The 14,165-nt window shown below is 53.5% G+C and overlaps 2 protein-coding genes across 3 annotated transcripts in view; one reads left to right on the forward strand and one right to left on the reverse strand.

Annotated features, from left to right (window-relative positions):
* Nucleotides 1–5,994, forward strand: part of NEURL1B (neuralized E3 ubiquitin protein ligase 1B) — a 32,895-nt gene extending 26,901 nt beyond the window's left edge. The window contains exons 3-5 of the mRNA XM_033073452.1: nucleotides 1,396–2,103; nucleotides 3,172–3,297; nucleotides 3,974–5,994. Coding sequence (XP_032929343.1) covers nucleotides 1,396–2,103; nucleotides 3,172–3,297; nucleotides 3,974–4,218 — 1,079 coding nt within the window. The 3' untranslated portion in view covers nucleotides 4,219–5,994. The remainder of the gene's footprint in view (nucleotides 1–1,395; nucleotides 2,104–3,171; nucleotides 3,298–3,973) is intronic.
* Nucleotides 5,995–8,211: 2,217 nt separating this feature from the next.
* SH3PXD2B (SH3 and PX domains 2B) overlaps nucleotides 8,212–14,165 on the reverse strand; it is a 69,188-nt gene continuing 63,234 nt past the window's right edge. For both annotated transcript variants that reach the window (XM_033073393.1, XM_033073392.1), the window contains 3 exons: nucleotides 14,009–14,058; nucleotides 13,774–13,899; nucleotides 8,212–12,365 (listed from right to left, as the gene is read on the reverse strand). In XM_033073393.1, the coding sequence (XP_032929284.1) occupies nucleotides 10,902–12,365; nucleotides 13,774–13,899; nucleotides 14,009–14,058 (1,640 nt within the window). In that variant the 3' untranslated portion in view covers nucleotides 8,212–10,901. The remainder of the gene's footprint in view (nucleotides 12,366–13,773; nucleotides 13,900–14,008; nucleotides 14,059–14,165) is intronic.

Consider the following 14,165-nt stretch of genomic DNA (forward strand, 5'->3'; position numbering starts at 1 on the left):
GAGCACCTGTACCCTGATGGGAGGGTTTTTTATTGCAATAGCAAACCCCACAAACTGCCCCAGGAATCAGGGCCATGCTCAGCCATCTGGGGCACCAGGGGACCCAAACTCTTCGCTTGTCTCTGCCTCGTCCTCCCAAAATGTTGTGAGTTGAGAAAATTGTGAAATACAGCTCCAGTTGTGAGGCACAAAATGCATCTTTCAGCATCATGAATCGCAGAATGGTTTGGGCTGGATCTTAAAATTCATCTCATTCCAGCCCTGCCATGGGCAGGGACACCTTCCCCTATCCCAGGTTGTTCCAAGCCCTGTCCAGCCTGGCCTTGGACACTTCCAGGGATGGGACATCCATCATGAAGCTCGGATGTGTCTGACTCCTCTGTGGGAGCATTTCTTGCCACACAAGCTGTGCTGGCTGAGAAGGAGCAGCTCCAGCCATCAGCCCACCCCTGGGCTCCTGAGCAAGGCAGGTTCTGCTTTGCTGCTGGGTGCATTTGGTGTTTTTCCTTCTTTGCTAAAAGAAGGGATTCTCTCCCCCAAGGAGCAGGCAGTGTTGGTGCTGGGCTGCTTCACCCCTCTCCATTTCTGGGAAGACCAGGAGTCATTCACACAGACTCTTAAATTCCATGTGCTTTGACTTTGCTCAGTGATTAAACCTTTCAGGCAGGGCTGGAGTTAGAAGGGAGAACACTCCAAACCTTCCCACACCTTTACATCACCCCCAAACCTGGCATGGCCCAAGTGGAAACCTGGGAAATTAATTAAGGATCAACATCCTGACTTTCTCTTTGCTGTGAAAAGGGAGAACAACCTTCAGCTGTGAAAGCTTTCTAACACCTGCAGGAAGTGGCTTTTGTGACAAGCTCTCCATTCAAAACCTCTGCAGGGCTCTGAACACCCTGGAGATGTGAGGCTTGAAATGACCTCTCTTGGCCACACCTGTATCTGGACAGGTGTAGGACAATGACAAGGAGTGTGGAAAGAATATCCATTCATCCTTGAGTTCCTTCACCCATCGCTTGTGGATTTGTGTTGCACAAGACCTTGGGACAACAAAACATTGAGACTTTTTTTTATTATATATAGTGTCACCTCAGAGCTAGCAGATCCCTCTCCTCAGAGCTGTAGGACCATGCTGGTTTGCAGCTTTTCCCAATTCCCCAGTGCAGGGAACTCCCAGATCACAGGAGTATTTTGGAACATTTATTTTTCCTTGGCTGGTGCCAAGGTGCAGCCGCTCCTCTGCCTGCTCCACGCGTGACTCTGCACCAGGAGCTGCTCATTAGTGCCTGACCCGTGGCTGATTCTCCCTTTTGGAGCCTGCAGGCTGCAATAACAACTGTAAGCACAAAAGCAGGCAGTTTTCTCATGACTAACCCCCTGTTTCTCTCACAGACAGCATGTTTGCAGAGACCATGAGCACAGCCCGGCTCAGCACCGCCCGCCTCAGCACCTGCCTTCCCCAGAGCAACCACGACTCGGCCAACTTCAACAACAACGAGCTGGAGAACAACCAAGTGGTGGCCAAAATTGCAAACCTGAACCTGAGCCGGGTGCCAGGACTTGGGACTGACAACCACATCATCCCCTGCTGCCCCAGCCGGCGGCAGCACGCCCAGGGAGTGCCGGCGTTCCTGGACACCGACCTGCGCTTCCACCCCACGCGCGGCCCCGACGTCACCTTCTCCCAGGACAGGATGGTGGCCTGCACCAACTGGCAGGAGAGCAATAGGACTTTGGTGTTCTCTGACCGGCCTTTGCACATCGGGGAGAGCCTCTTTGTGGAAGTGGGACACCTCGGGCTGCCCTACTACGGGGCGCTCTCGTTCGGCATCACCTCTTGTGATCCGAGCACTTTGCGGACAAACGAGCTCCCGGCGGATCCGGATTTTCTCCTGGACCGTAAGGAGTACTGGGTGGTTTATCGAGCCTTCCCCATGCTCAACAGCGGTGACATCCTCAGCTTCATGGTCCTGCCCAACGGAGAGGTGCACCACGGGGTCAACGGGGCCAGCCGGGGCATGCTCATGTGCGTGGACACCTCCCAGTCCCTCTGGGTGTTTTTTACAATCCACGGCGTGATCAACCAGCTCAAAATCCTGGGTAAGTGCAGCCAGCTTGGCTTGGGGGAGTTTGCTGGGCCGGGATCGGAGCTCTGGGTTTGCACTCGGTGTGAGGATGCAGCTCGTTGTGTTTGCAAGCAAGAGGGACAGGACATGGTGCCTGTCACAGAGATGGTGCAGCCTCTGTGATTCCCGCAGGAAAGGATGAGACTCGAGAGATAAAACAAGCAGCAGGCAGGGCTGGCTGGGAGGGGCTGCTCTTTGTCAGTGGGTTTGATTCTAGAAGGGATTCTTTATAAACAGGGATGGTTGTGGGGTGGCAGCAGTTTTTCAGTGAGTTTGATTCTAGAAGGGATTATTTACAGACAGGGATAGCTGTGGGGTGGCAGAAGTTTTTCAGTGGGTTTGTTTTCCTAAGGGATTCTTTATAGACAGGGATGGTTATGGGGGGCTGCTGTTTGTCAGTGGGTTTGTTTTTCTGAGGGATTCTTTATAAACAGGGATAGCTGTGGGGTGGCAGCAGTTTTTCAGTGGGTTTGTTTTTCTAAGGGATTCTTTATAAACTCCCTGCTCCAGCCAGCAGGTATTAAACTCCTGCCTTGGTAAGGATGGGGATTTTTGTGAGCACAGCTCTGGTTTAAGCATGGACAATAATTGCTGCTGAAGCACTGCCACAGCACAGGGGTCAGCTGGCACTTCTGATCCATTGCTGGGGACCAGCTCCAGCCTTTCTGCTTTCCTCCTGTTAAGGATTCCATCAGAAATCAGATGTTAATGCCTTTAAGCAGGTTTTCTCCATCCAAAGCAATGTCCTTGTGACAGCACAGCTGGAGCCCTCTGCTGCTGGGCAGAGTGGGGAGGTGGAAAGGCAAATATTGGAAAAGCTGGTGCTTGCTCCACTGAAGGTGGGGATCACACAGAGGCAGGACGAGCGCAGACCCTGGGGTCACATCCAGAATCCTGCCCTGTGTGGTTATCAAGGGGCAGCATTGACTCTGTGCAGGTGGGGTGGGAGCAGCTCAGCAGGCTGGGGGCTTTGGCCAGGCTGGGGGCTTTGGCCAGGCTGTGGGGTGTCCTGTGGGGGCTCAGCTCTCTCCTGTGTTCCCAGGCACGGTGCAGTCCAGCCCAGGGACGGTGTCTCCCTCAGGATCCCCCGGTGGCTCCCAGTACGACAGCGACTCGGACATGGCCTTCAGCGTCAACAGGTCCTCATCAGCCTCAGAGTCCTCACTGGGTAAGGACAGGAGCAGCTCCTGGGGCAGGGTCAGCTCTCCTGCCAGGCCAGCAGGAGGAATGGGGGAAAACACAGTGCTGGGAAGGTTTTTCTGGCCTGAAGGAGGGCTGTGAGTTGGTTGTGGCAGCAGGAGCAGGGCAGGGACTGTTCCCTGCCCTGCACCTCGAAGCTTGTGTCCAGTTTGTGACATGAAACACATGGAGGGGTTGGAGAATATCCAGAGAAGGGGCTGGAACCCCAGGAGGGGCTGAGGGAGCTGGGAAGGGGCTCAGAAGGAGAAAAGGAGGCTCAGGGGGAATTTGTGGCTCTGCACAAGTCCCTGACAGGAGGGGACAGCCAGGAGGTTGGGCTCTGCTCCAGGATGGGAATGAACAGCATCCAGTTGTACCAGGAGTGGTTTAATTCGAATATAAGAAATTAACTCTTTATGGAAAGGGTGATCAGGTATCAAACAAGCCACCCAGGGAAGTGGTGGAATCACCATCCCTACAAATGTTCCAAAAAAGTGTGGATGTGGCACCTGCCCCATGTGCAGAAAAGGGATAACAGGCTGTGACTGCTGCAGATTGAATAGACTGGGATCCATCCAGCCAAACAACCAGGCAATGATTGAGGACAGCTGCGTTTGCCCCCTCCCTATGACTAAACAACCTCATGCCCCATTTCTCTTCCACAGTGACTGCCCCCAGCTCCCCTTTGAGCCCCCCCATCTCTCCCGTGTTCTCCCCCCCGGAGCCATCGAGCAGCAAGAACGGGGAGTGCACCGTGTGCTTCGACAGCGAGGTGGACACGGTGATCTACACCTGCGGACACATGTGCCTCTGCAACACCTGTGGTCTTAAGCTGAAGAAGCAGCTCAACGCCTGCTGCCCCATCTGCAGAAGGGTCATCAAGGATGTGATTAAAATCTACCGCCCCTAGGGGCTGCAGGAGGGGGGAACGCCGCTCCAAAACACGCCTTTCCGTCCCTGCTTATGGGTTATCGTGCTGGTCAGTCGTTATCAAGTGGCTCGTTATCTGTGTTTCCTTATTTGACTGCTAGGGCACAATTCAGGGAGCAAAGCTGAGGATTGTGCTGGCCAGGCTGATCCAGGACCCGAGCCAGCTGCCAATGAGAAATTCCCCGTGCAAAGGTTCTTTATTCCCGTGGTGTGGCTTGGCGTGGGGAGGTTGCCACTTGGGCAGTGCCAGGTGCCACTGGGCTCCCTAAAACCTGGACCCTAAAACCCAACAGCTCTGGGCTGCTGCTGCCAGGGGCTTGTGCTGTGCTGGAGCAACACTGGGATGAGGCCCAGAGGGAGGGTTCAGAGTGGACAGAAGTGATCTGGAAATGTCCTGCAAGGAGAGCTAGCTCAGGCCTTGTCACTTATTGGGGTTCTGTCCTTGTGAACAGGCTCGTGGGGACATGAGGAGCTGCTCTGGGTTAGATGAAGCAGATTTTTCTTTCTGTGGCAGCACAGGGATTTCTCCCCATGGAGGCTGAGCCCCAGTGAGGATCCCACACAGAGCCCAGGCCCTGCCCTGCTGCCTTCTGAAGCCATAAACTGCAGCCTGTGCCCCACAGGGCTGTGTGGGTGGGCAGCCCTGCCCTGGCACACGGCAGGGATGGGGTTTGTCACCTCCAGGCACATCCCCTGCTCTTTGCTCTGCCCTGCTGGCAGGTGGCACAGCTGTGTCCCCCTGTCCTGGCTGTCACCTGTGCCACACCTCAGCCTTCCTCCCGCCCCAACACGGGGATTTTTTGGAGGCTCTGGTGAGAAATTAATTTCTGACCCAGTCCCATCAGGCTCACCTTTATTTCTGGGGACTGGGTGTGCTGATTTTTCCTGTTCTCTCTCCAGCCTTTGCAGGTTTCCCAGCACAGCTCCCAGCTGCCTGCACGCTGGGTCTGAACTCCAGACGAGACCTTGTTGAGAAAAACAGGGACTAGCTCACTTGGCTTTACTTAGAAGGGAAGAAAAAGCCTCTGAGGCTGAATTAGATGGTGGGAATTAAAAGGTAAATGGGTTTTGGGTGTAGTGTCAGCTACAGGCAGCACTGGGGCTGGTGTGAGGAGCTCAGCATCCTCCTCCCTGCTGCCCTCCAGTCTCCGTCCTCTGCCCATTGCACAGCCCCTGTCCTGTCCTTCAGCCTGAGCCTGGCCAAGTTTCCAGCTGCTCCAGGCTCAGAAAAAGGAGAAAAATAGCTGGAAAAGGGAGGATGAGAGGAGCTGTCACTGCAGCTCGGTGACCATGTGCGTGAGAACAGCTTTTCAGAAAGGTGCAATTACCAATTACCACATTTGAGTCTGGAATAAAGGGAAAAAATAGAATAATAACTCCTGCACATTCCAGGGCTTCTGGGCACAGCCTGAGGATGTCTGGCTGTTCCCTCTCTCCTCCAAGGCTGGGGGTGCCTGGTGCTGCTACCCAGGGAGCAGCTTACCCTCTCCTACTGCAGGCTGTGCTCACAGGGCACCCAGAAACCTTTTGTTTTTTCCTTGGAGAGCTGATGAATGTTTTTATTGAGTGTATCAATGAGAGGCTGCTGTGGAGTGAGACCTCTGAGCCCTTTTTGGAGCCCTGGCTGTGCCCTCACCTTTCCCCAAGGAGCAGCCAGGACACATCCCCTGCACCTGGAGCTTTTCTGCTCTCCTCCAGCCCAGGCTCTGCATTCCCAGGGAGCTCCCAGCCCCACGGGGGCAGCTCCAGGTCCAGCTGTGGCACAGCCCAAAGGTGCCAGGGGTGTGCCAGCCCCAGCCTGGGCACTGCCAGCCCCAGCCTTTCCATGGGGAGGAATTCCAGGAGAGCTGGAATGCCCAGCCTGGATCAGACCCAGGGGTGCCCTTTGCTCAGTGCCTCCATCAGCAGGGTGGGTGCAGCCTGGGTGGGGTTTTTTTTATTTTTTGGTGTAGCTCTGTTTTGTATTTTTAAGCCAGCAAGGAGAAACACCAAATCCACCCCAGGAGCTGTTCAGGACACGTTGCAGAGGCTGAATTTTTGCTGTAGCAAGAAGGGGCAGCACCCAGTGAGGCCAGCAAGGGAAGGGAGAGCAGTGGACTTGTGGCCCTGCCTATCCAAGAGCAACAGGAATTTTCCAAAATAGGCCTCAAAAAAAAAAAAAAAAAAAAAAGAATTAAAAAAAATATTTCCAGGAAAAGGTAGCCTCTTACAGATTTCATTGTTCTTATTCGTATTGCTATTTTTTTTAAACAGTCCAATGATATATGATTTGTACAGAAGATCTGTTTGTGCCTTATAAGGGTGTCTGTGCACTTTTTATCCTTTTTAAAGCAACTTTTAAAAAGAAAAAAAAAAGATAGGGGGGGAGAGAAAACCAACACAGATCAATGGTAGTTTTATAGAATTTTGTGTTCACTGAGAATCTTGCTATATATATATATATATATATACATACATATATATATATATGAGTGAAAAAGTGTTTATTTCCATGGATTTTCCCCTCCTCTCCTCCTTAACCTCTGTTTGAAAATTTAAGAGAAAAAAGGAAGAAAGGAAAGAGATGGGGGAACTCTTTTACCTCTCCCCCTTGCTGAGGCAGTTCCTCTCTTGTCCTTCCCTTTATGATTCAATACTGTGACCTGTATTCTCTTGTTGAAGCTGAAGCAGATGTTGGACCTCTGTGTTAGGCTTTTCAAGCAAAATTTTGGGGGGCCTGGGGAGGGAGGGCATCGCACGAGGGAGGGAGCTGCACCTCTACATGTCAGTGCTCTATAGTGTTCAGTGCTGTGTTTTCCTTTTGTCCATTTACCTGTTTTCCATGAATATAATTTGAGTTGTTTATGAAACAAATAAACCTTTGGCTTGTACAGAGTGCTCTGGAGTGCTTCAAAGAGTTTGAGCTGTGAGGGGGGGGCTTGGTTTGCAAAGTGAGGTTAAGACTGATCCAGAGGGGAAAAATAATAAAAATAATAATAAAAGACACTTTACAAACCTTTCCTGAGCTTTGCTTTGCTCCTGGGAGTCACTGCTCACTCCCTGCATGGCTGGGAGGCTTTGCTGGCTCATTTAATCCTGCAAATCCTTGGAGATTTGGGGACAGGGGTGCATTTCAGGGCCAAAGAGGTGAAAGGTTTAGTGACCCTCACAGGGAGCCCCAAATTTCTTATCCAATCTCAGGCAAAGCAGCTCCAGCCTGGCCCCCTCTGTGCCCTGCTGGGGCTGAGGCCCAGGGCTGATCTTCATTTGTATTTTGAATTTTTTTTCCTTTTCTTTTTTTCTTTTTCCTTTCCCATTTCCTGCTTCTTTTTCTTTTTTCCTCTTCCCTTTTCTTTTCCCCTTCCCTTTTACTTTCTTCTTTCCCTTTTCCCTCTCCTTTTCCCATTTCCTTTTCCTTTTTCCTCTTCCCTTTCTACTTTCTTCTTTTCCCTTTTCCCCTTTCCTTTTCCTATTTCCTTTTCCCTTTTCCTTCCATGGAGTGGAAAAATTCATTCACAGCTCCACCCTGCCAGAGCTGGGTGTTCACACAAACCCCTCACCCACCCTGGATGCTGAAGGACACTGAAAATTTGTGCCAAAATGCTTTTTCGGCCACTCTGCTGCCTCACTTTATCCCCAGAGCTGATCCTTGGCCACCCAAAGCCCCTCAGGCCCGGCAATGCCTCAATGCCACTACCCCAGAATCACCAAACTCTGCTGGTTTAAATCCCACACTGCCCCATTTGTTGGGATATAAAGTTTGGGCACCAAGGAAGACACAAGGAGCTGTCAGGATCTCCATGAACCTCCCTCCCAGGATGGACAGACAGACAGACAGACCCCAAACCAGCCCTGGACACCCCAGAATTCCACCAGCCATACACACAGGTTCTCCAGGGTGCTTGAAACCAGTCAAGCAGTTTCTTTTTATTTCTTAAAAAAAAAAAAAAAAAAAAAGAAAATGGAAGGAAAAAACAAAAAAACAACCCCAAAACCCAACAAATAAAAAAAAAAATCCATCCCTTAAAGGTGAAGGTATAGACAGGGCATGGACACAGCTACATCTACCTCCTGCTCCCCCCCCCCACCCCAGTAATGGAGATTTATACATATTAATTACATAATACACACACACATGGACAAACAAACGGGCTTTGGGAGCCTGGCAGGAGCTGATGGCCACCCAGGACGTGCCCAGCCCAGCCTGTCCCCAAAGCCACAGCAGTGTCCCCCTGGCCACAGCCTCAGGGCAGCTCTGGAGGCTGGGCTGTGGCTGCTGGGGGGCTACCCCTGAATTTGGGGTGCTTCAGGCCACCCTCCTCCTCCTCACGAGGTAGCAGGGAGGTGCAGGGAGGAGAGGCAGCCTGGCTTGGGGCACAGGGGGCACAAATCAGACGGGGGGACAAAGCCCTGCCAGCCCAGTGGCTCCTGGCATCTTCCCCACAGGAGTTTGGCCAGCCCAAGGCCCCTTGGCAAACAGGAAAAAGGGGTAAGGCTGCAGGTGTGGGCACCTCCTGAGGGTGATCCCTCTTGGAAGCTCTTTGGGAAGGAGGGAGCCATCCTGTCAAATACAGAAATACAGTACTTGTGTCAGGAAAATGGAGCACGACCAGTTCTGAGGCTCAGGCTGCGAGGGGAGAGGGAGCAGCCACACAAAGAGCAGAGCCCTCTCTGAGCAGAGCACAGAGTGTCTGAGACACAGCTGGGATGGAAAGGACGTTCAGCAAAGCAGAGCAAGGACACACAGCCCTTCCACCCTGTGTCAGAGCAGGGACACAGCTCCAGCCCCTTCCCACATCCCCTGGCAGCTGGATTTGGCTGTGGAGCAGCTCTGGTTTAACTCATCCTGTCCCCACTCCTTCCCAAAGCAGAAGGGATTGATTGGAGTGAAGGCAGAGCTGTCTCAGCCCACCCTGCAGCTCTCCCAGAGCACATCAACACCTCCCCGTGTGCCAGCAAGGAGCTCTGGTATTGCATTGGGTTGTAAATTCGGTGTTTTTTGCCAGCTCAGGTGAGTCAGCCTGATCAGGGGCTGATGTGCTGCTGGAGAAAACCGCAGGTGGGAGGCAGAGGAATCAGCCACACAGCGGGGTGTGTGATTCCCATGGCTAAAAATGAATTTTGGAGCTTCTGGATATGAGGATGGTCAGGATTTTTCTGTATGAGATCAAACTGACCTCCCAGAATGATCCTGGCCAGAGGCAGCAGGGTTTTTCTTCTGTGTGCAGAGGGATCTTCAACTCCACATTCCCAGGGTGGAAAATATGGGACAGAGGAGGAAGTGAGCATCTAGAGGAGAGAAGAACACTCCTGCAATTCAGCCAGCCTCAAATGAGAGGGAAAACTGCCATTATTCTCAGCAGCAAAACAATGTGGCTGCATTGCTGACATCTGTAATTAGAGCAGAGAGGGCAACAGGGCTTGGTCAACACCAAACCTGACCCTGCCTTGGCAGTGGGGCTGGACTGGATGATCTCCAGAGGTCCCTTCCAGCCCAAACAATTCAGTGACTGTGAAACCCACAGACATCCAGGTTTAAAGCTCTTCTGGAGAGAAACGTGGCCCTGAAGCTACAAATAGCCAAGGACAGAAGGGAAGAAAGCAGCACTGGGGAACAACAGCTCATCCACGCTCATCCTCCTGCTGGGATAAGCAGCACTGAGGGCAAGGCAGGAATGTCAGCATGGAAAAACCCAGGCTCTGGTTTTCCTGAAGCCCCTCCAGGGTGAGCTGCAAGGACAGGCAGGTGAGTGACAAAGACAGCAGGCAGCCCCTGAGCACCAGACACCTCAGAACTGGTGTGAGAGGAGCTGAACTCCCCCATTGTGGATTGCACTTGATAAGATCAGCACCGAGGGAAGGACCCAGCTCCAGCCCGGGGAGCTCAGTGGGTCCTGGGGAGGGGGGGTCCCCTCTAGTCCAACAGGCAGGGCAGTCTGTGTGGGGAGGAGAGCAAAGCATCCTTCTTCCAGGGGGTTTGGGGTCCTTCTGGTCCTCTGTGCATTGCATAGAATTCCTCAGCTCCGGCAGCAAAACCCCTCTGATGTTTGGTTGCAGTATTGCAGGGAGAAGCCCAAGAGCTGTCCTGGACCAGTACAGACGGGAGATGCTAAATGAGGGCGGATTTTTCCCAATTTTTTTTCACCAGGAGGATGTTGAAGTTAACACTTGTCATCGTAGGGCAGGGAAGGACCAAGGGATGATCCCCGTGCAGGCACAGCCCTCAGGCAGGGACAGGGCTGCAGGAACCTGTTCTCAGCCATCCTTCCTCCTCTCTGCCACATTCCCCGTGGCTCTGCTGCACCCCTGGACTGAACAACGTGCCCTGCAACCCTGAGCTGCAGGGAAAGGCAAATCCTTCCGTGGTTTCCTTCACTGGTACCACTCCACCTGGCGGCTGCTGGATTTCTCTCCAATTCACCACAGAGGTGCCAAAATGTCACTCGAGGTGCATGTCCCAAACACAGAGAACCACAGGGCCAAGTCCTTTGGGGAATGTGAGGAGGAGGATGGCTGGGAGCACAGGGCAGGGGAGGCTGAGCTGCTTCCTCTAGCTGAGGCATGGGATCTCAATTATTATCTTTTCTTTTAAAGCCACCCTTACAGAGAACTATAAATTAATCAGCTCATTAAATACTCAGGTGGGAGACCCGGGAGCCTCCAGCCATGCAGGCTGAGGAGCAGCTAGGGCTTTTTCCTCAGGTAATTGGAAGGGATCCAGCCCTCCCAGCACGGCCCCCCAGCCAGGACCTTGCAGAACCACCAGCCACTGCTGTTCTTCTCACGAACCTCAAACAAAGTCCCTTCTCTGAAGCTGTTGGTCTCCTCATCGCCCTCAAAATCCGCCACTGCCACGTAGAGAGCTTCCCTGGAGATGTCCTGGCTGGAGACGGCGGCTGCGCTTCTCTCCTTGGCCTCCATGGGTTTGGAGATGACCTTTGGGTTCACGCTGCTTCTGGCTTTGGCTTCGTCTTGCAGGGAGGCAGAGAGGAAGGGTTTGGCTTTGGGAGGGACCAGCATGGGCCTCCCTGGCACTGCAGAGGCTCGGAGCTCGCCAGGTTCCCGTGCCGGAGCCCTGGGCTCGGCGGGGATGGAACCAGGAGCCCCAACCTTCTTGGGAGGGGGTGGCCGGCGAGGTGGCACCACAGGGCGCTGCACAGGGGCGTCCCTGGCACAGGGGGGGCTGGCTGGGCCCGGGGGACATTTGGGCAGCGCCTCCTTGGGGACGCTGTCCAGCCTGGGCAGGGCTTTGCTCTCCATGCCCGGCCGCTCCGGAAACCTCCCGCAGGGCTCCGAGGAGACCACGGCGTTGCTGAAGGAGATTTCTGCAGTGGAGTCCTGCTCCAAGGGCTTCTCTGGGCACTTGGCAGGCCTCAGCTTGCTCCTCAGGCTGCAAATGTCCAGTTTGTCATCGGCCGGGGGCGGCTCAGTCCGGGGGGACGCGGCGGGTTTAGGCCTGATCTGAGGTCTTGACTTCAAGAACAAGTTCTGGGCGATGGGCTCAGGTTTGTCCTCCACAGGCTCAGCTTTTGGCTTGGCTGGCTTGACAATGGGCCGGAGGTTCGGCTTCTTCACCTCCTTGGCCGACACTTTGTGCCCACACTCCAGTCCCATCTCGTTTTTCAGCTGGAACAGTTTGCCCTTCTCCGGTTTGAGCTCCGGCTTCTTGCCGTCCCTGGGGGCTGCCGACTGCTTGGGTGGCACCATGGGCAGGATCATGCCTGGGGGCTTGGGGGGAGGCCTCTGCCTCTCCAGCAGCTCTCCTTCTGATTTAATGATGGACTCCTTCCTGGGAGGAAGGCTGGGCTTCTCCTCCGCGTCGCGGTCCGCGATCTCCTCGTAGCCGCCGGCAAAGGACAGGTCCCCGCTGTCAGGAGCCTCCTTCCCCTTCCAGTCCTTGCCCCACCTGGCAGCACAGTCCATGCCGTTGGGAGGAGCCTCTGGCAGGGGTCGGCAGGGCCCCATCCCCTCCTCGCCGTCGGTGTCCCCGAGCCGCAGCTGCGCCATCTCGTTGGGAAGGGGAGCCAGGAAATTGGGCCTGGAGGCGTTGCTGGTCTTCTTGTACTTGTCAATGAAGGTGGCAGGGGCCCAGCCTTCCTTCTCCTCGATCTGGATGTACCACCAGCCACTCAGGTTCTTCTCAATAACCTGCCAGGGGAGAAAGGAGAGCTCAGGCAGCCGCTCTGCGCTGCAGTGTTAGCACAGACACACATCTTCACAGGGTGATTGAGTGCAGGGGCTTTCATTGAACAGCTCTGGGAGTTGGGGTACAACCCCAAATCTGACCCCACATGGATTCCAGAGGGACAGGTTTTATACTCTTTTCCTTATGCAACTATATATTAATGACTAAACCCATATTGTTCTATTCTATACATTGATCTTATCCAAGCAGGGATTCTTGTGATTTCCATCAGGTCCCCAAACATCCTTTCTCATGATTCTCGTTACAATTAAACAATAATATATTCAATTTACCCAACAATTATTACATTTAAAAATCATATTATTTATCATATGATGATTACTCAGGTGCAGTTTCACATGACCTAATAAAGACAAAGCTCAACATTGGTTCCCTTTCCCAGCCCTACCAGACCCAACCTTTCTTTCCACCCCCTGAATCTGCTGTACACAATTCCCACGATTTTAGAAACATTTCTAACCCTGTGCTATCACCAGGGTCGTGGAAATTATGGCAGGGTGACACATGGCTGCTCCAGCCAGCAGCCATGGAATCCCAGCAGTGGCATCCCAAGGAGAGGGGCACCTGCTCCTGGCTGCCAGGGGAGGAAAGGGGATGAGGAAAAAGTGCTGGGCTGTGTCTGTCCCTATTGCTGGGCTGTGTCTGTCCCTCCAGGAAAAGCTGCTGGGCTGTGTCTGTCCCTCCAAAAAGGATGAGGAAAAGCTGCAGGGCTGTGTCTGTCCCTCCAGGAAAAGCTGCTGGGCTGTGTCTGTCCCTGCTGGAGCAGAGTGCCGGGTGCTGGTGGTGGCCACAGCGTGGCACTGTTGGAGCATCAGAATCAGAGCATCCCTGTGTCCCACACTGCCCAAGCTCCCTGCAGCTCCAGCAGTGGGGCTGGGAGGGGCTCACTGGGACAGCCCTGAAGGAAAAATCCTCTTAGAGAGGTGGAAATCACATCCACACATAGAAAAAGTAAAATCCCACCTGCAGGAGGGGTTGTGCCAACAAAGAGGGTGTGCCAGGAATTCTGGAAGGGCTTTTAACTTCACACCTGGCTAAGTAAGAGGAAAAGCTCCCAACTCTAACCCCATTTGTGGTGTGGGTTTGTTTTCCATTTGCTCAAACAGAGCACTCACTTGGGGGACAGGCCACCAAAAATGGTGTGGGGCCAAAGTCCTGAGTTCCTACAGGTTTTTATCCCACTCTCAGGGTCTGGAACGTTAACAGAGACAAAACCATGCCTGGTTTGCACCATGGGGAGCAGATCTCCTGGTCTGGAAGGGGAGCTCCTGCCTGGAACAGGGGCAGGCAGTGGGAGCCAGGAGCACAGCCCTGCAGTGACAATGTGGGAAGGGAAGGGGACAGCCTCACCTCCACTTTCATTCCAGCCTGGAAGCTGATGCCATCAGGGATGGTGGTCTGGAAGTCAGCAATGGTGTAATACTCCTCCTCCACTTGAGGGGGGACAGGAGGCTTAGGCAGGTTCAAACCACGGGGCTGTGACAGGGAAACAGAAAAGCCATCAGAGTGTTTGTGTGTGACACGGGGACAGGATCCAAGCAGTGGGCAGAGCTCCTGGCAGGGCTCTTGCTGAGCTGGCACTCACTATGGTGAGGTCTCGGCGAGGAGGTGGCCTCTGCCTCATCTTTGGTGACTCTGTGGAGGAAGAATTCCAGATGCTGTTGAGTTTCTGGCTTTTGAGCACGTGTTCATGAAAGGCAAGTGAGAGACAAAACAGAAAGGCAAGGACTAAACCTGTCCTA

Source organism: Catharus ustulatus, chromosome 15 (genome assembly GCF_009819885.2).
Source record: "Catharus ustulatus isolate bCatUst1 chromosome 15, bCatUst1.pri.v2, whole genome shotgun sequence".
NCBI lineage: Eukaryota > Metazoa > Chordata > Aves > Passeriformes > Turdidae > Catharus > Catharus ustulatus.